Genomic DNA, 22102 nt, shown 5'->3' with positions numbered 1-22102 from the left:
AACAATATATTACAAAGGGAAACTATTTAGGATTTCTATAGTATTGTGAATACTGTATTTAATTATAGATACACATACTCTGGGGTAATTTTATTGTGATACTGGTTTGTTAGACTTACCAGGAAGGAGAGCATTTTGCTTTCTACAACTCCATGATGTAGGAGCAGTGTTCATGCATTATGTTCAGTCACTGGTAAATATCATTTAGTACTTCTCAGTCAGAGATTAGATGTCAGACTATTCTTTCAGTCAGAGATTAGATGTCAGACTATTCTTCTCATAGTAAAACTTTCATTTGTGCCTCATATACCAATTGTACAGCAGTGTTAAAAATTTTTCATTAATGCATTTTATATGCCGTGTTCCAAAAGGTTCTCTGATGCATTGCCGTATGCCAATTACTATAATACCAGTCATGCCAGATCAACAATTGTGTACTCAAAGAGCTCATACACTAACTTTGGAAAACACATAGCTAATGAGCTGCAACATTATTTTTAAATTAATTTATCAATGTTGTCAAGTACCAGAAATTAAGATTATTGAGAACTTGGACATATAAAAAGCAATTAAAAGCTATTGTACTTTTCATATTTGAAAATATTTCACCTGTGTTGTGTTAACAATTCTCCCACTCTTGATGGGGAAGGCATATTACAAAGTAAAAATGGAACTATATTCATTCATTTTAATGCCTTTGAAACCACCTGAAGTCAACAGGCGAATCAAAGTCATCAGGAAATGAAGCCAAAGCTTAGACTAAAATAGGACATGCATCTGTTTGTCTTTTAGTCAACAGTTCCCCAAAGTAAGGAATGTATTGAATACATTAAAACTTTCAGCAGTGTTCCTGTTTCCATATGATACATAGGTCTGAGACTGGCATAATGTGGAATTGTTATGAAGCAAAATTATAAAATGAAAGGATGGAGTATGGTCCCCCCCCCCCCCCTTTCCTCCTCATTCTTCTTCTTCCTCTTCTTTCTTTTTTTCCCCAACATTTCAAAGAGAAAAATAAATGTGTTTCGGGAAGATGTATTTATTTTTATTAGGTGTAACATACATTATTGACAACCTTCTTACAAGAAACAATGGTGAACATTATAAAGAGTATCTTTGTAGTTCAGCTGAATTAGTGGTATTTGGTCTCAGATCATGAAAATAAAGGCCAAAAAGTAAACAGTGGTACAAAAAGACAGACCCTGAATGCCTTACATCATCATCATAATCATCATCTACTCTTTCTTTTCATACATGGTTACTAGAATCTTTCCCCCGTGATCTGAACAGATTTTGCAGTAACAGGTTTCATTTACTTTTTATGGAGTATGTGTAATCTTGTAAGGAAAAGACATACAAATTATCTGTCAATATTTGGAGCACAATGGTTATGGCATGGAATTTGCATCCCAGGTGTATATTTTCCATAAATCAATTACGGATTGCGGTCTGTTTGAAAGAGATACAGCCAGTTTCCTTTCCCACTTCCCTATACTATAGCCCAAGTAATGAAGACCAAATAGTGGCAAAAATGATATAGTTGCAAATATTTTTACAGTGATTGGAGGGAGTGTCATGAACACACACTGAAAATCTTCACTGGTGCAGTATGATTGGGCAGGTGGGTGGGGGGAATAAAGGTTACTTGTTTTCATTTTTCTTGAGAACTGGTGCTTCTAGTGAAAACGTGTTCCAGTTCAAAATTAAAAAAAAAAGATCCTATACAGTTGTTTCTCTAGGGCTAATGGTTCCTACATTGGCTGGGATGGAAAAACTGCAGATTACTAAAAATAGTGTTTTAATGTTATAAAAAAATACTGTTTACTGTTAAACAAAATGGATTAAGAACAAATGTTAAAATGTGAACCATTTCTAAGTGCATTCATATCAAGAGATAAATTGCGTTCTGGGGGTGTAAGAAGGCTTAGGGGCTGAGGGTGGAGGTATTTAAAGGGAGTTGGAACACCCTACTAACTTCTGTTTTCTGTACTAGAGATGTTCCCTGACCGAGAAGAAATTCTTCTTTCGTAGTTGGTTCCTTTCTCCCAATCATGATTTAAGTACAACCAAATTATGAAGCTGTTGAGGACACTAATGTACAAAATAATGTAAAAAAATTACAATGGCTCATTTTCTTGTCATAAAGGTTGTAATGTAGGTCCTGCCTAATTTGTCCACTGTGTCTACATCTGATTTAGTTGCATTACAATCTAGGATTGTAATGGATTTCGGTGCTTCACCTTCATCTACTTCCTCTTTGAAATGCACACATTCAACAATGTCATAATCTTACCCTTTTTTTGGAAAATAGGAGATTCTCCTAGTACAAAGAGACTTGAAGCTACACTTCTTCTCCTTGCTATGACAAATTAGGCATGAACATCACCAGACTTCTTGGCACAATGCACCACCAGTGATTCATAAGGCGTGCTGTGGAGGATTGGTATAACTTTTTGAAACACCCTGCAATTGCTTCTTGTGATGATGTGGGGTAGAGGAGTGGGGAAACACCTGTTCACTCTTGAGTTTGCAGACCAGTGATGGAGGAAAGTGCATGATCTTCATCCACTTCTGCTCTCCACCCATGGCTATTCCACCTTGTTACAACATAGAACACCCTTAATATGGCTCTGCTGCGCTTGGACATGGTCTTCTTCTTCTTCTTCTTCTTCTTCTTCTTCTTCGTATCAATCTCACAGCAGTTCTCAACTGGAGACACCGAGCGAGGTGGCGCAGTGGTTAGACACTGGACTCGCATTCGGGAGGACGACGGTTCAATCCCGCGTCCAGCCATCCTGATTTAGGTTTTCCGTGATTTCCCTAAATCGCTCCAGGCAAATGCCGGGATGGTTCCTTTCAAAGGGCACGGCCGACTTCCTTCCCCGTCGTTCCCTAATCTGATGAGACCGATGACCTCGCTGTCTGGTCTGCTTCCCCCAACAAACCAACCAATCAACTGGAGACTCGTCATCGTGTACTGTTCTGAGCATCTTCCTTCAACTGTTTGTGTGTTCATCCTCTTCTGATGTCACACATTGAGCTGATTCTCTTCCAACCTCTTCCTCTCAATTCTTCCATTTTTTCTCCTCAGTAAGTCTTTGTTGCACACAATTCCTAAGCAGTACATGCTCCAGCGAAGACTTTTCTCTCTTTTTTGATCACTTCTGATAATCTTCTTCCATTCCATGTTTTCTTCATTCTTAAGTCCGTCAGTCCACTTCACTTTCAGCGTTCTTCTCCGTGGCAACATTTCAAAACTTTTTCAGTATCTTTTCTTTTTAACTGTACGTGATTCACTGCTGTATATCACTGCGATACAGACATAATATGTAGCAAATCTTTTCCTCAGCTACACTGGAATTCTTTTAGATGATGATAGTGTTTCATGTTTTAGATGTTCTCTTTCCCATAGGTATCCTCCTCCTCATTTCTTCTGTACGGCTTCCATTGCATGTAATTAAACTTCCCAGGATTTTACTTGTTCTATCTTTTTTCTGTCTAGGAATATGTTAACTGGAGCTCCCTTCTTGCTTATTGTCATCACTTTGTCTTTCCTTTGTTTATCCTCATTTCATCTTCCTTGCCACTACTAGGAATACTCTTCAACTTCTTCTGTGGCTTCTTTTCTGATTCTGCCAGTACTGCTTGATTAGACATGTATTTTATAACATTTATCATTTCTCCTCCAACTACAATGCTTTTTGCCTCCTCTGTGGACTTAACTATCAATTTTATCCATGTATGTATGTTGAATAGCATTGGTGTTAGTGAGGATCCTTGCAGTGCTTGTCTCTTCTGTCTCTGTTACTTTTTGCTTTCTATACATCTCCTTTATTAACTTTCTATCTTACCAGGGACATCATTTAAAACTCTCAGCATAATTCTCCAATTACTCTATTGAAAGCCTCTTCCCACTCGATGAGCCAAATACACACCTCCTGGTTGATTTCCATTATTCGTTCTCCAATCATTCTCAGACAGCCTATAACATCTCTTCTTCGTTTATCCTTTCTGAACCCAGTCTGATCTTCCACAATATTTTTCTCAATTTTGTTTTCAGTTCTCCTCAGTATAACTCTTTTTATAGGCTTTGTAACGTGACTGATAAAATTACTTGTCCTATAGTCCTTACTTGCATTGTTTTGCATTACACATTTTTAGATAAATGTACTAGAACGATCTTAAGTATGTCTTGATGCCAAATTCCTAAATTCTGTTTACTACCTCAGTCTATCTGGTTATTGAAGTTGGACCAAACACTTCATTTCCTCAGATGGTATTGTTCACAGCCCAATTCTTTGTTTTCTCAGACCTTCTGAATTTCTGTGTCCAATTCCAGTTTCAATATCTTAGGACCACGGTCTCCTTCATTTTGTTTCCATTCATCTTCCAAAACCAGTATTGTGTAATCAGCCTGCACGCCATGTAACTCCGCCACATAATTAATCCAAACTTCCTTATCCCCTTCTGTGCATACTGTCTTCTTCCTATGTTTGTTTAACATTCCTTGTTTGCCTTTTTTCCTTACTGATCTTCTTGGTAAGAATTTTACTGTTTTCTGCATTCCTTCCAGTTTACTTTCCTTTCTTATTCTTCTATTTCCTCTAGTGTTTCCCCATCAAGTCTTCTGTAGCCTACTCAGTTCACTTTCTTACTTCATTGTTCAGTTTTCTGTACTGCCTGCTGCCTTTCTAAATTGTCATCTTAACAGTTCTTGCACTTATCCATTATATGCAGCATACTCACTGTTATCCACTCTTTCTTAATTCTTGCTCTTTTCTCCTCTCCAGTATCTTTCTCTGTTCCTTCCAATATGTATTTCTAATGATGTTTCACTCTTCAGTGACTTCTGCAGGTTTCCTTACATGTTCCTATTTATTTTTGACGTACAGTATACTCTTTCTTAAAAGTTAACATTTTTGTTTCTCAACATTCCATTTCTTTATCTGTAGTCTTTTTTAATATGCTTTAATCTTGTCATAATATCTGCTACAAGTAAATTATGTTCCATATCAGCATCAGCACCTGGAAAGGTTTTTGCCATGTTTGTCTTTGAATCTGTGATAATGACAAAGTTTATTTTATATTTAGCAGTATCACCTGGAGCGTTTAATGTGTATAATCTTTGTTGATGTTGACATGTGGAATAATTGGGTCTACTGCTGGATGTTTGTGTCGCTCTGGCACAATATTTCGGCCACGTAACTTGTTGCCTTCTTCAGGTGCTACCTGAGACTGCTGTATTGGAGGATCTTGTCCAGTGTTTATGCCCAGAGGGCGCTGGGTGCTCTCTCTGCCATCCGCGCCCACCTGGTGCTGCCTGTAATGTGTTGTTTCTTCCCCGGTGCTCCCTTGGACGTCCGCGCCCGATTTGGTCGCCATCTGTGGCAGCTGTCTGAGTCCCGTCCTATGTCGGGTGTTCTGTTTGCGGGCCGCGCCCGCGTGGTGCTGCTCCTGAGGTTTTGGCCCTTCCCTGGTGCTCCCATGGATGTCCGCGCCCGGCTCGTCCACCATCTGTGGTCGTGGCAGCTGTCTGGGGCCGGACCCGTGTTTGGCGTTCCGTTCGAGGTCTGCGCCCGCTAGGCGCTGCTCCTGAGGTGCTGGCACTTCTCTGGTGCTGGCACTTCCCCGGTGCTCCCACAGACGTCTGCGCCCGCCTCATCCACCATCTGCAGTTGTGGTAGCTGTCTGAGGCCCATCTCCTGTCGGGCGCTCTGTTCGTGGTCCGCGCCCGCCTGGCGCTGCTTGTAAGGTGTTGTCTCTTCCCTGGTGCTCCCTCGGACGTCCCCGCCCGACTTGGTCTCCATCTGTGGCAGCTGTCTGAGGCCCGTCGTTTGTCGGGCATTCCGTTCGCGGTCCGCACCCGCCTGGCACTGCTCCTGTTGCGGTGTTACTACTTCTTGAGGAGTTTCTTGGTTCCTTTCGTTGGTTCCCTGATAAGCTCCAGAGCCGGACTCCATGCTGAGCTGAGCTGGTAACCGCTGTCTCAGTTTTTAGGTTGTCTGTGACCTTCATCTCGATGGCCTCCTTTATGACACTGTCCCAAAATCTTGGAGTCTGTGTCACAATTTTGGTGTTGTTATAGTCCATCGAGTCACCGAGCTCCAGACAGTGCTCTGCTATGGCAGATTTGGTTGCCTGTCCGAGTCTGGTGTGCCTCTGGTGTTCTTTGCACCTGACGTCCACTGTCCTGGTTGTCTGGCCAATGTATGATTTTCCACACTGGCACGGGAAGTTGTAAATGCCTGGTTTACATAGCCCCAGGTTGTCCTTCACACTCCCTAGCATTGTCCCAATTTTGGAGGGTGGGCAGCAGATACTCTTTATATCGTATTTTGAGAGAATTCTGCTGATCTTCGCAGAAATAGGTCCAGCATATGGCAGGTATGCCACCTTCTTCGCCTCCTCTGGCTCCTCTTCTGTACTCTGTGGTTGGCTGGTAGCACGAAGTGCTCTTTGGATGTCTGTGGAGGAGTATCCATTTCTGCTGAACACCAGCTGTAGATGTTCAATCTCTGTGGCCAGACTTTCCGTATCTGACAGAGCCCAAGCCCTGTGAACTAATGTTTTCAAGACTCCGTTTTTCTGTGCGGGGTAGTGGCAGCTATTGGCTTGAAGGTATAAGTCAGTGTGGGTGGGCTTACGATACACACTGTGCCCCAGAGTGCCATCTGCCTTCCTCTTGACCAGGACATCCAAGAATGGGAGCTGTCCATCCTTCTCTAGATCCATAGTAAATTTTATACTAGGGTGGCATGAATTTAGATGTTCCAAAAAGTCATCTAGCTTCTCCCTGCCATGGGGCCAAGTGACAAAAGTGTCATCGACATACCTAAGAAAGCACTTGGGTTGGTAAGTGGCTGATGCAAGTGCCTCCTCTTCGTACCTTTCCATGAAAAGGTTGGCTACCACTGGTGATAAAGGGCTGCCCATTGCCACTCCTTCCTTTTGCTCATAAAATTGACCCCCGTAAAGAAAATATGTTGAGGTCAGTACATGCTTGAACAGGTAGAGCAGGGCACCATCGAACTTCTCTCCAATGGTCTTGAGTGAATCGGTGAGTGGCACTCATGTGAAGAGCGACACCACATCGAAACTGACCATGATGTCAGAGTCCACGGTGTGTAGCTGCCTTAGCGGTTGTATGAAGTCCTCAGAGTTCCGAATGTGGTGTGCATATTGGCCCACATATGATGCCAATATCTTCTGCAGGTATTGTGCAGTGGGGTATGTCGCTGCACCGATGTTACTGACAATAGGTCGAAGAGGGACCCCCTCCTTGTGGACCTTGGGAAGTCCGTAGAGTCTGGGTGGTACAGGTGCTTTGGGATGAAGCTTCTTGATGACCTGTTCAGGTAGACCTGTCTCCTTCAGCAACTTTCGGGTCGTCTTGTCCACCTTGTCAGTGGGGTCGCCATCTAGTGGTTTGTAAGCAGTGTCTTCCAGAAGTTGTTGCATCTTCCTATCATACTCCAACTTGTTTAAGATGACCGTGGAGTTACCCTTATAAGCTGGCAGAACTACAACGCTGTCATCCTCCCATAGCTGCCTGAGGGCCACCCTCTCCTCGCTCGAGATGTTGGATTTGGGGGGCTACGTCCTGGTGAGTGCCCTGCAGGTCTCCCTGCGGATCTCTTCAGACACGTTGGAAGGTAGTGTGTGGACGACCTGCTCAACCGAACTGATGAAGGCTGCAACAGGTATGCTTCTGGGAGTCACTGCAAAGTTGAGGCCCTTGCTGAGTGCTTTTGAGGTGGCCTCATCGAGCTGTTTGTCGCTCAGGTTGACCACAGTCCATGCGTGCCCATCCTGTTGTACCTTCTTGTTAAGGCGCTCAAACTTGGCCTGTTGACATGCTGTTGATTTCCTCGTGGTGCATTCAGCCAAGGACCAAGAGGCACCATCAACCTGGTCCCAGTCTTCTCGGGTCAGGGTAGCTGCTATGGAAAGGTGGAGATACAGCAACTCCCTGGACATTACATCTAGGCAGTGGTGCATGTCACGCACTCTTTCTCTTACCAGTGCGAGGCTGGCACGGTGTTCCATTCTGTTCGCCGTTCTGGTGTTGACATGATGCTTCAACCTGGCGAAGACAGGAACTACATCCCCCTCTCGGCATCTCAGAAGGAAACAGAGAACTCAGCATCCTCCCCTTCCTCTGTCGAAGCTTATCCAGCTTCTTAATATTAAGGTACATCTCCGCCCCGTAGAGTTTTCTGATGTAACTCTTCAGGCTTTCCCGGCGAGATCTTGACATGTGGAATAATCGGGTCTACTGTCGGATGTTTGTGTCGCTCTGGCACAATATTTCGGCCATGTAACTCGTTGCCTTCTTCAGATGCTATCTGTTGATGTTACTTAAACCTATTAGGTTTCCACTCCTTTCATTGGTCTTTTCCAGTCCATTGTCTCCAACTATATTACTCATCATCTTTCCACTATACTATTCCAATCTCCCATCATTACAGTTGTTAATTGTCCTTTCCAATTTTCTTCACAGACTTCCCCAGTCTGCTCACATACTTTTTCCACTTCCTCTTCGTTTGCATTTCTTGTTGGCATGTAGACTTTAATAATCAATGTATTCACAAAGTTACTGTTTAATTTCTCTGTTAACACTCTGTCACTAATTTGAATACCCCTAACTATGTTCATGTTTAACTGTTTCTTTGATGTAACTCCAACTCCATTTGCCTTCCTTTCCGATCCTTCATAAATTGTCTTCTCAACATTCAGATTCTCCTTCCCATTGAACCTCACTAAGCCCTACAAGACTTACAAAATGTCTCTCTATTTCTCTCTTCATGTTGTCCAACTTTCTTATTCATCGTTTTCACGTTACCTGCAGCAATCCTCAATAAAAATGCTTCCCATTTTCATCCTCCTATCTTGATTTGATTGACTGTGTAGTTCTCTTGGGTAAGTGACCACCCGAAGATCTGATTGTGGGCCTTTTCAGGAACAACCATCCTGGAGATGTGGTACACACATTTTATATTTGTTGTTTTCTTACTTCATTAAACAGTAATTTTATATTAATTTGAAACAAACTGAACATGGGAAGGCAGATTTTGTAGTAGCACTGTTGTACTTTCCATCACCAGACAGTGCATGGATGATGCATTGGCATCAGGAGACTCACACATGTATGAGATGAAATGCCAATATTTGTGATGGGAGGGAGTTACATTACTTGAAGTCAATAGTTCGACTGGGCCAGACATTAGTGGCAATAGCTCTGACTCATAGACACTGCTTACACACTTAACTGTAGTCTTGAGTGACCTTCCAGCAAAGTCAAATCATGCATTGGAGCAAAGTATCCCCAGTAGAAATATAACACTGTCATGGCATTCTGCAAAATTTACCCTGAATATAGCCTTACATTTGACTTACCAGCTATTGTTTAACTCACCAATTTAATATTTCTCTTATATACCCCAACCCCTCCCCCCTATTTCCAAACGACAACACACACACAGTTTCTTCTAAAAGAATTTGTAGAGTAATGCTTAGTTTGTCAATATTTGCTAACTCCATGTCCTGTTGAGTTATAAACTTCCTCGCACTCAGGATTGTCTGTCATACATTATTGCTGTCCCTCCTGCAGGCCAAGTACACACCAAGGTCCGGCATGCAATGCCGCTCAGTAGCTGTGGTCTCTGTGTGACAAGTGCTCCTTGCACAGATACACTACCAGGTCCATAACAGGAAACTGTACTTTTCAGCAGACTATAAACCTCCTGGAGGCAGAGATATTTTTTTTTGGGTGGGGGGGGGGGGGGGGGGGAGAGGGGGGGAATTTCACAGCTTTAAACTGCGGCTTTACTAGCAGTGAATACATGATAATGTGCATTGTTACAATGCATGCCAAGACTGTAATCACTTAAAAGAGGTCTGTTATGGAAACATGGCTAATGACACAGGCACTCTCCACATTTGGTTGCTATGGCAGTGTACATTCTTTTTAAGAGGAGATGTAGTGTTTGTACCGTGTGATTGAAGAACCTCTTCACGGAGAGGCTCTCACTGATCATACGTTATAACTCTCCAGCCATTTCAAAGTTTAACAGACTTAAATAAATGTTACATGTTAAGATTTTCTGTATTCATCTACACCAAACATTGAATTGTTCAGAGCTCCTTCTTTCTCATATAGTGCTTTTCCATGTGGCTCTACCTCTCAAAGAAAACAGTGCCTAACAGAAAGTTGCCAATGTGGTTTGTCAGTGGAATAACTGGGTGCTGTTGAGCCTTTTCACTGTTTTCTGAAAACTGAGACAGTTTCCTTAACGGGTTCGATCAGGTGCCACATGCTGCTGATGCTTCACTCTCAGGCCTCATACGTTCTTGTAATGCACCATGTCCCATGTTGGTGTGAGGATTGTAAAGACTTTCAACAAATTTTTGCATCACAGCCATGTATTTATTGAGCAGCTGAAGAGAAATCACAACCCTCAAACCATGAATATGAAACCAAAGTAATACAGTGATTAAGATACGGTACTGATATTTATGGGTAGTAGGCTTCAACTCGTTTAACTGTTTTGATTTTTGTTTCCTGTTAACCTCTGGAGTTATGTATCTGGGACTGAATTTTCTAATTGCATGTGCTAAGTCGAAATAGTGTGCTGTGATGGGGCTCAAACACAAGTGCCTGTGTTTTGTGAACTATCATTTGTGCTATCTGAGCATAGCTCCTGGACGTGTTAATCCTATGAGATCATGGGAGAACCTACTCATAGTTTGGAAGAGAATGCCGAGAAGATGGTGGCAGATTAACGCTTTATGCCAGTGTGTGATGTGTGCTCAGGTAGTGCAATTGGAAACATGCTGCCCGTGAATGGCAGAGATGCGGACATGAGTCCCAGTCAGGAACACAGTGTCAACATGTCAAATACTATCAAGATTAAGTTTACCTGAAACCTGATCTTGTGAGAATAGCCTATCCTCATATACTTTGTCAACAAAAATGTTCACATTGACATTATTATCCCCATATATTTAAACATAAAGTTTTCTGTCTGCATTGTGTTAATAAAGGGTGATGTCAGTTAGTTGTGCAATCTCCCCCCCCCCCTCCCCCCCTCAATCCCCAATCTCTTGGTGTGAAATCTCATAGTTACTTGTCCTTATCCTTTGCTTATTGTTATATTTCCCTTAGGTGAAAGTGAATTATACAAGTAATGCTTCATTGCAGTTGTATTCTGTGATAGTCAGCATGCTATTATTGAGAAGTTTTTGATATACATCTCTAATGAAACTTGTATTTTTATACACATAATTTATGTATTCCAAAATAAGTCCGTCAGTCTGTAAAGCTGTTTGCTGTAAATTTTTCCTCTCGTATTGCAACATCTAAGCATTAATGAAACCCTTAAGAAATCTTTGTGTTCAATTTCCTTATAAAAAGTCCTCATGACAATTGAAATTAATGCACAATTTTGGACATAACTGATTTAAGCATTTAGATACTATGTATTGTTGCCTACATCTATGTGGTATTCTGATTGTTATCACTACAAGGGTGTGCTGAAAAGTAATGGCTCTGATTTTTTTGTGTGTTAACTCTTAAAGGTTTTTAAATAAAACAAATTTGATTAACATTCTACACATTTATTCTTCACGTCTATATATTTATGTCTTAACGTAGCCACCCTGGTGATGAACACGTTTCTCCCAACGAAAGACAAGCTTGTTGACATCACCATGAGAATGTTTGACTTTGTTGACAGAGCCACTACCTCACCTCTGCTTCATCACTATCAAAGTGAAGTTATCGAATATGTTTTGGAACCACATGAAAATGGAATGAGGCAAGTCAGGAGTGCGTGGAGGATGATTTATCATAGTGAACCCTAGGTATCGAATTGTTGCAGATGTCTCAGCACTCATCTGTGGTCTGGCATTGTCATACTGAAGGAGATGGTGCTCCATGTATGGACAAACTCTTCGAGTTCGAAACTTGATTACAGCACGTCGTTGCACATATATTGACGTACACAGTTACGTTACACAATCTTTTGTTATGCACTACAATTCAGAGCCCTCTAGCGACATACGGTTGCAGTTTTTGTCAGCGAAGCGGGAACGACTGAGTAATATACATGACATGTAATACCACATCTAGTATTGAGAGCAGAATAAAAAATTTGGAGGCATTACTTTCCAGCACACCCTTGTTAGTAAGTTAGTTCCACCCAACAGATATGTGTTTATAAGACACCCAGAAAAGTTGCTAGATACTTACTACTGTGTGTAGAGCGGGCAACCTCCTAGTTACACTGGATGTCTGAACTAACATTTCTCATCTGATTTTTATGCCCTTTCCATTAATGTTTTGTCGTGAGGCCTAAAATGGGAAATATCTCTTTGACTTAAATCACTGTGATATTACATTGTGTAGCACATATAATTTTGCCATTAGGCAGTTCACTTGAAACCGTAGCTATGCATTGACTAGTATGCCTCTTGACTCAACTATATCTCACTTTGGATGGCATGTCACAGACAAAACCAATCCAGAAAAAGGCTAGTCAATGCTAAACTGCAACTAACCACTGCAGAAGTTACTATGATAGTTAAACTCTCCTGATGAACTATATTTGTACTGTCTTAATTTATTCATCCTGCAACTGTGCACAACAACGGTAATTTAGTTATTTCATGACACACTAGGTGAAGTTATCATGCTTAAGATATGTCAGAACAGTAAGATGAGTATTAATGATTAATCTCAGATTGTATTTGGCATGCATCTAACATCATGTAACTCATTGTATACTATTTTAAATATACTAGATTGGTTCAAATATTTTTCTAAAAGAGGTAATACATAAATGAGGATAATGCTCTCACCTACTTTGTAAGTCATTTGATTGAGTCTGGTTTCATTCTGCATCATTCTTAAAAGGCTGTTTTTCTCCAATAAAATTTTTGTCACAGGAAACATAAAATAGATGGAAAAATAAAGAAAGAGAGAAACAAATTGTCATATTTGTTTTACCTTTGCGATGTTGGGGAAGGAGATGTGTTTCACAACAGCAAAGATGAACAAGTGCTCATAGATCCTCAGCTATGCATATTAGAGCCCATGTTGACTAGACAATTTTTCTTGTCTTGGTATATACTACCACCTCTGAAAGTTGCTTACCCTACAATCTTAGCAACAACAGTACTGGTACATGTATACCACAGTCAGAGGCATCAGAATAATTTTCATTTGTAACTTTCGACTAATTCATTTTTGGTACAGGGACCATTGCCTCAGATTGATGTGTTTATCCATCTCCTGTGACATCATCATGGAATCACCATGTACATACATACATTTAAAGACCCTGGCACATATAACTTAAATACTCTGTTGCTTCGTTGTATGATGATTCCGGATGCGGATTCCTATGTAAACTTGATCTACTAAGCTTCCTCTACAATCTTTAGAAGTGTATAACATGAATTATGAGCCACTCCAAATATGTTCAGCTGAATTGCACATAGTGTTACATATCTTTTGTCTTGATCTGTAGGATTTTCAGTACTTTCTATTGAATATCACTCATTTATTCACTATAGCATTGCAGCTTCAGTTTTTCATTATTAGAGAATATTATTCCGAGTTTCTGTTGTTATTTTTTGGGCAGCTTTAATTCTTTCTTTCTGCATTTTCTGTTTTTCTTTGTTGTTTTCCTTTCTTTTCTCCCTTTGTAAAGAGTAACATAAACTTCATTTATTAGTGCATGATAAAGAATGTGATGCAGACTGTGAAATGAGTGTTGTATCTGTACATGTAAGTTACGTGTACATCTATGTTCTGTATCTTCTTTTTATGTTTTGCATGTGTTGTGTACTTTGTATATAATTGTTTGCTTTTGTTGTTTGTATGTAGGGCTTTCTGGCATTTTCGGCTCCATTTTCATGAAAATGCTGAGCAGATATTAAACTCACTGGATAGTACACATAAGAAAGCTCTTAATCTTGAAATGGGAATGTCAAATTCAAACAACTTAGTAGACCAGCAAGGAGGAAGAGGAGGTAGGCTGGCAGCTGGAAGTGACTTTCCAAGAGGTCGAACTGTTGCAGGTACCATCAACTACACTATCATTAATATTTTTATAGCATGCAGAAGATATTTATTTATGGCTGTGTGTTTATCAGCTGAGTTTAGCTGTAATCTTGATGGGACCAGGTGTCCACAGAATGGAATAGTTACATAGATCAATTTTCATATTCACTATGTTTCACAGTTTCTGTTACTAGCTTCTAGTGGTTGGTGGATAAAATTTTGATTGGGAACCCATGTCCTGAAATGTAATATTTGGATATAAAATAAGTTTGAATATCACATCACTTTCAAATTTTCTTCTTCATGGTGCGCACATACACAGACTGAGAAGACAGTCCCTGTTGTAGTTATGACATCACATACCATTTTCATCTGACTACAACAATGGCTGTGAGAAACTATTATGTCACTGCTAGGAGGGTCAATTATAGTTCTCTGTGGACGTGTCGCACTCTCGACTTTGAAGAGCACGTCCTTCATTGCATAAACAAGAACCTGATGATGAGTACTGGAAACATTGCCGGTGCAGTGGGCTCTAATAGAGCACCTAGGTCAGAACCCACTGTCTCTGCAGTGTGCATACCACTAATTGGGAGATTTGAAAGTGATTCAATCTTTAATCTTATTTGACATTCAAATGGTACAGTCCAGTCATTGACGTCTTATCAGAACTTTATCTGCTAAGTTCTTTTTGCAACCTATAAAAGCCTGTAATAAGAACTGTGAAACACACTGTATTTATTTGCAGAAAAAAGCTTCGTTGAGTTACTTTTAAGTGTAATCTACAGGGTGTCCATAATTAACTTTCAGTTTCAAAATGCTGTAGGAAGAGAACCCCTGGTCAGAATGATATCAAGTTTGAACTGTGTATTACACACACACACACACACACACACACACACACACATACATACATAGTTCATGAAAATTCTACAAATGACAGATGGAATCGCAGTGTGACAGCTGTGGTTTGAGCTGCATGTTACACCATCCGTACTGTTCAAAGTGCATGACTGCATAAGTTTGGCACTCAACAAGAAACACCATATCAAAGTCGTACCACATCAGATGGAAAAAATCAGTTTTTAATTGTCATGTGGCCAAAAACTGCATCAAAAGTAAAATGACGTTGGTTTCTAATTGTTATGATACCAAAACAAGCCATGTTCAATATGCTGTCTACTGTTTTCTGCCCCAAGTTGAAATTGAGAAACAGCATGTTGCACAACAGATTGGAGTGTCTCGGGAGACATTTAGAATATGTTGCTCAGTGCATGCCTTCATTTCAACTACATTCGAGCATTGAACACAACACCTCTCAGATAATCCCACAAACAGAAACTGCACGGTTTAAGATCAGAAGATTGGGATGGTCAGACTCTAGGGAAATGATGGCTGATAATTCTAGCATTTCTGAAATTCCTCTGCAGCAGCTGCTTATCTGACTACAATGTGCAGAGGAGTACCATCTTGCATAAAAATGATCCTACCAACACATCCACACTGTTGAAGGTTTGTCTTGCTGGCAGGTTAGCAGGAAGCAACTCTTTAACATGGGTGATGATGTATGGAGAGCAATGCAGGGTGTTTTGTAGAATTTTACACACTGCTCAAAGCATGTCCAATGTTTGGGGAGCTTCCCCCATGTGCAGCATTTTTGCACAATACTGCTTGATTTGTTGTGCTGTGTTGCAATTATGTCTTTGACAGACATTGGATCAACTGCTTTCCTCCCTCTGCCACATTGCACTTCAAAAGAATCTGTCTTTTTGAATTGTGTAACCAATTTCTCCAGAACCTGAGCAGAACTCATGCACTGCTACCTGTGAAGGTAAAGGCATGTGCCATTTCCTTTTCAATTAGAGACCTTTCTTGTCAGTTGTCGCGCTTTGGTTTTAAATATTTATCTCTAAACTATATTGAACTCTTTGTTGGTTTCCAACAATTTTTCAATTTTTCCATCAGATCTCAGTTTTTCATGCTTTCGAGTGTCCGGATTCTCTGCAGGGCTACTGGTGCAGTCACCATTCTTGTGATGAAGCTTTTCAGGAGTGTGCAATCCTTCATGGAGACAGTGATGGGAGTCTCAGACACAGACTGAGGAACAAACTAATTCTTTTTTTCTAATGGCATTTTAATATGCTGTTCAAATTTGATGTCATTCTGAGCAGTGGTTTTCTTTCTAGAGCATTTTGAAACTGGAACTTCAATCATGGTAATCCTGTATTAGGCTGTACCCCAGTTGACTTTTACTCTTTTGTTACCAAATGAGGAAGTATTATGTATGTTGAGAATGGAAGACGTCTGAACTTCATCATGTCGTCTGCTTGATGATGGATGTCAGGTGCATGTGTCTTGTTAGAAATTTGCTATCCATATCTTCTTGCAGGTTTGAAATTCTGCATAAGAATTGGAAAATTTTGTATCCAATTATTACTTTATGTGGGACTGTATATGACAGCACCATTTAATCTCTCTATCCCCCCCCCCTCCCCTCTACACACACACACACACACACACACACACACACACACACACTACCTACCTCAAGGGACTGGGGGTGGAGGGCAATCATAGTTTAGAAAGATCATCAGAATGTGATGAACCCATCTATTGTGAGGATGAGGAGAGACAGTGGCCACCCTTTCTATCTCCTTGTTGTTGTATGCCAATACTGTGTTATACAGAATGATAATAGGTATCTCATTCATGGCATGTCACCAAGCTGTAGAATTTTTGCGCCACTTCATGTGCATATGAGATATGAATAATCTCTTGGCACTTGTATCATACCTGTAATCTTTGTTACCTTTGAAGATAATGGCATGCGCTATTTCCTATCAATTTAAGAGACCTTTGTTGTTGATTGTCACCCTTCGATTTTAAGTATTTATCTGTATATTGTGTTCATTTCTTTGTTGTTGGATTAAAACAATTATTCCATCTTATACTAACAAAGAGATAGAGGGGCTGGCCAGTACTTACCTCAGCTCAGTACAGCCGATAGATACACATAAAACAGAACTGAAAATATACATTCCTAGCTTTCGGAACTTTGTTCCTTCATCAGGGAGGAGAGAGGGGAAAAAAAGGGAAGAAGGGAAAGTGGATTCAGTTACTCACAACCCAGGTTATGAAGCAACAGGGAAAGGTAAACAGGGAGGGTAGCAAGGATGGAGGCATGGTTGTCAGAGGGAAGCCCTGACAACGATGCCTCCATCCTTGCTACCCTCCCTGTTTACCTTTCCCTGTTGCTTCATAACCTGGGTTGTGAGTAACTGAATCCACTTTCCCTTCTTCCCTTTTTTTCCCCTCTCTCCTCCCTGATGAAGGAACAAAGTTCCGAAAGCTAGGAATGTATATTTTCAGTTCTGTTTTATGTGTATCTATCGGCTGTACTGAGCTGAGGTAAGTACTGGCCAGCCCCTCTATCTCTTTGTTAGTATTTGTTTCACATCTTATTCCATCTTATCTCAGTTTCATTATCGAACCTTATTTTTGGTGTGTATTTCTTTATTTTGTGTATTTTAGGTTTGATTATTGTTAACTACTGTTCATTTTATAAGCACTGGTATTCCCAAACCCCATTAAATCCTGTCTCTGGACTATCTCTAGTGGACTATCTCTAGTTGCTGTCTCATGTTTATATAAACATTACAGCTCCCAGTTATGTTTTATAAGTGCAGCCAGTTGTTTTCTACCACACATGGTAAACGTATTTCGTGTGGACTCCTTTCAGACATCTCTGTGTGAACTAGCAGCATTTCATCTGACAGTGTCTGATAAGTACTCCGATGTGATATGGTACGTGGTAGAAAACATCAGTTAGCTGAATTCTTGAAATATCATTGAGTATTCGAGATCCACATGATTATGCTTTCCTAATGAGACTGTTCACACTGGCTGTCACATACATAACATTGATACTGAATTAGTCCTGTGTAGTTCATTCATTGGGTAAATAGCCTACTCCTGTTTAAAGAAATCGAAGTATGGATAATTACACTTTGCACTCCTATTGCAACTTCATTTATCAAATGAGTGATGATCCACTTTCCAGCATTTTAATCATTTCATTTTCTGTTGGTCATTAATATTATGATATTTATTACCAGATATGTATGCCAGACAAGCTGTAAATTTAGCAGTTGTATCTGAATGATAATTCTCAGAATCAAGTAGTCTTCCGAAATCTTCCTTACTTGGTGTGTACTGCAAATATGAGTGTCATTTGAGGGAGTTAAATTGTGTAACAGCTTAAGTAATTATTTTTCCTTCCTTTCACACACACAAATAGAGGTTTTCATACAATGATGACATTAAGAGTGATGAATGCTTAAATGCTAATTAACGTTGCTCTACTGTTTACCAGATGACGTTGGGCTCTTGATATGCTGCATCATTGTGTAAGAGTATAATTGCAGTAAAAATAACAAATACAATGTAACCAATCACTAAACTTCAAGTTTTTATTCATGGCTCTTTACGGCGGCTTTGCTTTCGTTTTAAGAGTATGTTCCATAGGGACTAACACTGCCTGTCAGAAGATGCAGTTGTAACAAAATCTGTATTGCAAAGTAGTTGGCAATTTTGTGCTGAAAAATGGTTACAAAGTTGAAACCATAACAGAATGATTACAACATAGCCGGTAACAAAGTGTGTGACAAAGCTAAAGAACATAAAAAAACACTCACTCCATAACACACCATTCATTGGTACTGTCTTATACTGGAAGTCAGAAATCCTGGAGAAACATAAAATCAACACCAAGAAAAGCAAGGAATAGCATTTCCACATATAGTAAATAGACAAGATAAATTTTGGAAACATGGAGAGTATAAAATATAATGTAGTTGTAGAACCTTCTATATTAAAAGGACAGGGAAAGCCTTTGACATTAGATTTTTTGAACACATGGCAGCCCTTCAACTAAAGAATTAGTTAAGCCAGTTGTCACAACCCATCTGTGTGGAATGTTGCCAAATACCAGACATGAATAAAGTGCTGACCATTTTTCATACACTAAATACCCTGGAGACGCTAGAAAGCTACAGAACACAAAAACTACAGCTGGATGTAATTCAGAATCAAAAAATTGACAGTGAACATCCAAAAGTAATAAGGAACTTCAGTGAGACACGCCTATTTTCAAAACAGTTCAAATGAAAACCCGATTAGGTTTATGCAATAAAATTATAATTCAAATGAAGTATTTTTTTTTTTTAAATTGTATGCATGACATATTTGTAAAATAAACTCAGCACATGTTCACTTATTAAATGCCTTTATACAGGGTGACCCAAAAATCTATTAACATTCGATAATTCATCATTCCATGGACTAATGTGAGTAGTGAGGTAAAAATTGACATATATGCTTGAAATGACATGGAGTTCTACTGAAAGCAAAAAAAGGTGCACAAAATGACCAACAGATGGCACTTCATATGATACAAAGCAATAAGTAGCGTAACAATTTATTTTCAGCAAAGACAATGTTAACATATGCTTGACATGTCGGCTATCATTCATCAACAATACCTGCAGTCCAGGGACAGTGTCGTGAACAGTGCTGTATATCTCAGTATGTTTGGTGAGAAATTGCCGTCAGATGTTCTCTTTTAGCACAACTAATGAGATTAGATGATTGCAGTAGACTTGCAACTTCAGGTAACCCCACAACCAATAATCAGATGGATTGAGGTCTGGTGTCCTGGGAGGCCAAGCATGACTGAAGTGGCAGCTCAGCATGCGATCCTCGCCAAACAATATGAACAAGAAATCTTTTATACATGTAGCAATATGGGGTGAAGTGCCAACTTGCATAAAAGTCATACCTTCTAGCAGGTGTTTATTAGCCAGGCTAAGGATGATGCAATTCTGTAACATATTGGCATACCTTCAATCTGTCATGCTGACAGTTTGAAAACAGCAGCTCACATTTCCTCACAGTAAAAGGGTCCAGTCACAATTAATGTGGCACATCCAAGCCACACCATGACTTTCTCGACATGCAGTTGGATTTCCATGACAGTTCTAGGATTTTTGGTAAACCAAATTTTGGAGTTGTTGGTGTTGACACACCCTTAAAGTGTAAAGTGGACTTGTCACTCCACAACACATTAGACAAACAGTTGTCATCGTCCCCCATTCTTTGAAGTGCCCACACCACAAATGCCCTCCGTGTGACAAAATCGGTGGCTAATATTCCATGACAATTGGGGATTTTGTACAGATAGCATTGGAGGCTACACCTTTGTACACTCTAATCAATAGTGCATGGAATGCCAGTGCAACATGCAACTTCATGAGCGCTGACTTAACCATGCAGAGATGAACCTGCTGATACCTCCATTTCTTCCTGAACTACCTGAGCAGAAGTAGCAATTGGAGTCTGATCATTCACTACCGGACCGATCATCTAAATAGCGTTTGGCTATGAACTTTGTGATCATTTTCTTCACAGCGACACTTGTCAGACGACCTTTAACTGTTTGAACACCCTTCTTATGCTGATAGGATCGTAAAGATGCAGTAGTGGATTCTCCATTCTGATAGCAAAGCTTTGCGAATAGTGTCATTCCTGATAAAACCAACATGCCGTGATTGCTGGTGCATCTGGCTTTCTCTCTCACTACAGCTCATTTTATACATGATTGTCATGCGATGTTACTGATGTATTGCTGTCCAGCGCCATCTTTTGGCCAGTTGCTGCACTAGTGTTTTGTTTCAGTAAAACCGCATATCATTTCAGTTTGCCCTCTCTCTAACTACATTATTTCATGAATAGTGCAATTTCAAAAGTAAGTGGGCTTCTTTATCACTCTGTAAAATATCCAGTGATATACAATGAAGTGCTAAAGAAACTGGTATAGGCATACTCATTCAAATACAGAGATAGATAAACAGGCAGAATACGACACTGACTATATAAGACAACAAATGTCTGGCACAGTTGCTACAATGGCAGGTTATCAAGATTTAAGTGAGTTATTTAGTTACTTTCATGTTATAGTTGGCACACGAGTGATGGGACACATCATCTCAGAGGTGGTTATGAAGTGGGGATTTTCCTGTACAACCATTTCACTAGTGTACCATTAATAGCTGGAATCCGGTAAAACATCAAATCTGCAACATCGCTGTGACCAGAAAAAGATCCCACAAGAACGGGACCAATGACTACTGAAGACAATCATTCAAAGTGACAGAAGTGCAACCCTTCTGCAAATTACTTCAGGTTTCAATACTGGGCCATCAACAAGTGTCAGCATGCAAACTATTCAATAAGACATCATCGGAACCGAAGGCCCACTTGTGTACCCTTGATGACTGCATGACACAAAGGCTTACGCCTCACATGGGCCCATCAACACCGACATTGGACTGTTGATGATTGGAAATATGTTGCCTGGTTTGACAAGTCTCGTTTCAGATTGTATCGAGCTGATGGACATGTGCAGGTTTGGAGACATAATCATGAATCCATGGTCCCTGCATGTCAGCAAGGGGACTGTTCAAGCTGGTGGAGGCTCTGTAATGATGTGGGGCATGTGCAGTTGGAGTGATATGGGGTCCTGATATGTCTAGATATGACTCTGACAGGTGACATGTACGTAAGCATCTTGTCTGCATCCATTCATGTCCATTGTGCATTCCGTTTGATGTAGGCAATTCTAGCAGGACAGTGCAATACCCAACATGTCCAGAACTGCTACAGAGTGGCTCCAGGATCATTCTTCTGAGTTGTAACACTTGTGCTGGCCAACAAACTCCGCAGAACATTATTGAGCATATCTGGGATGCGTTGCAACGTGCTGTTCTCCACCCCTTCGTACTCTTAATGGAATTATTGACAGCTCTGGAGGGTTCATGGTGTCAGTTCCCTCCAGCACTACTTCAGACATTAGTTGAGTCCATGGCATGTCATCTTGCAGCAATTCTGCGTGCTCATGGAGGCAGTACCTGGTATTAGGCAGGTATACCAGTTTCTTTGGCTCTCCAGTGTGTAACACTATAATAATCCTTGCACACCATA

At 40.4% G+C, this 22102-nt stretch overlaps 1 protein-coding gene across 7 annotated transcripts in view; it reads left to right on the top strand.

Moving 5' to 3' along the window:
• Positions 1-22102, top strand: part of LOC124721246 (CLIP-associating protein 1-A) — a 245297-nt gene that overhangs the window by 99795 nt on the left and 123400 nt on the right. For all 7 annotated transcript variants that reach the window (XM_047246107.1, XM_047246106.1, XM_047246110.1 and 4 more), the window contains one exon: positions 13889-14082. In XM_047246107.1, coding sequence (XP_047102063.1) covers positions 13889-14082 — 194 coding nt within the window. The remainder of the gene's footprint in view (positions 1-13888; positions 14083-22102) is intronic.

Source organism: Schistocerca piceifrons, chromosome X (assembly GCF_021461385.2).
Source record: "Schistocerca piceifrons isolate TAMUIC-IGC-003096 chromosome X, iqSchPice1.1, whole genome shotgun sequence".
In the NCBI taxonomy this organism is placed as follows: domain Eukaryota; kingdom Metazoa; phylum Arthropoda; class Insecta; order Orthoptera; family Acrididae; genus Schistocerca; species Schistocerca piceifrons.
Note: the sequence above shows the minus strand (reverse complement) of the source record. Positions and strands in the feature narration are given on the sequence as shown.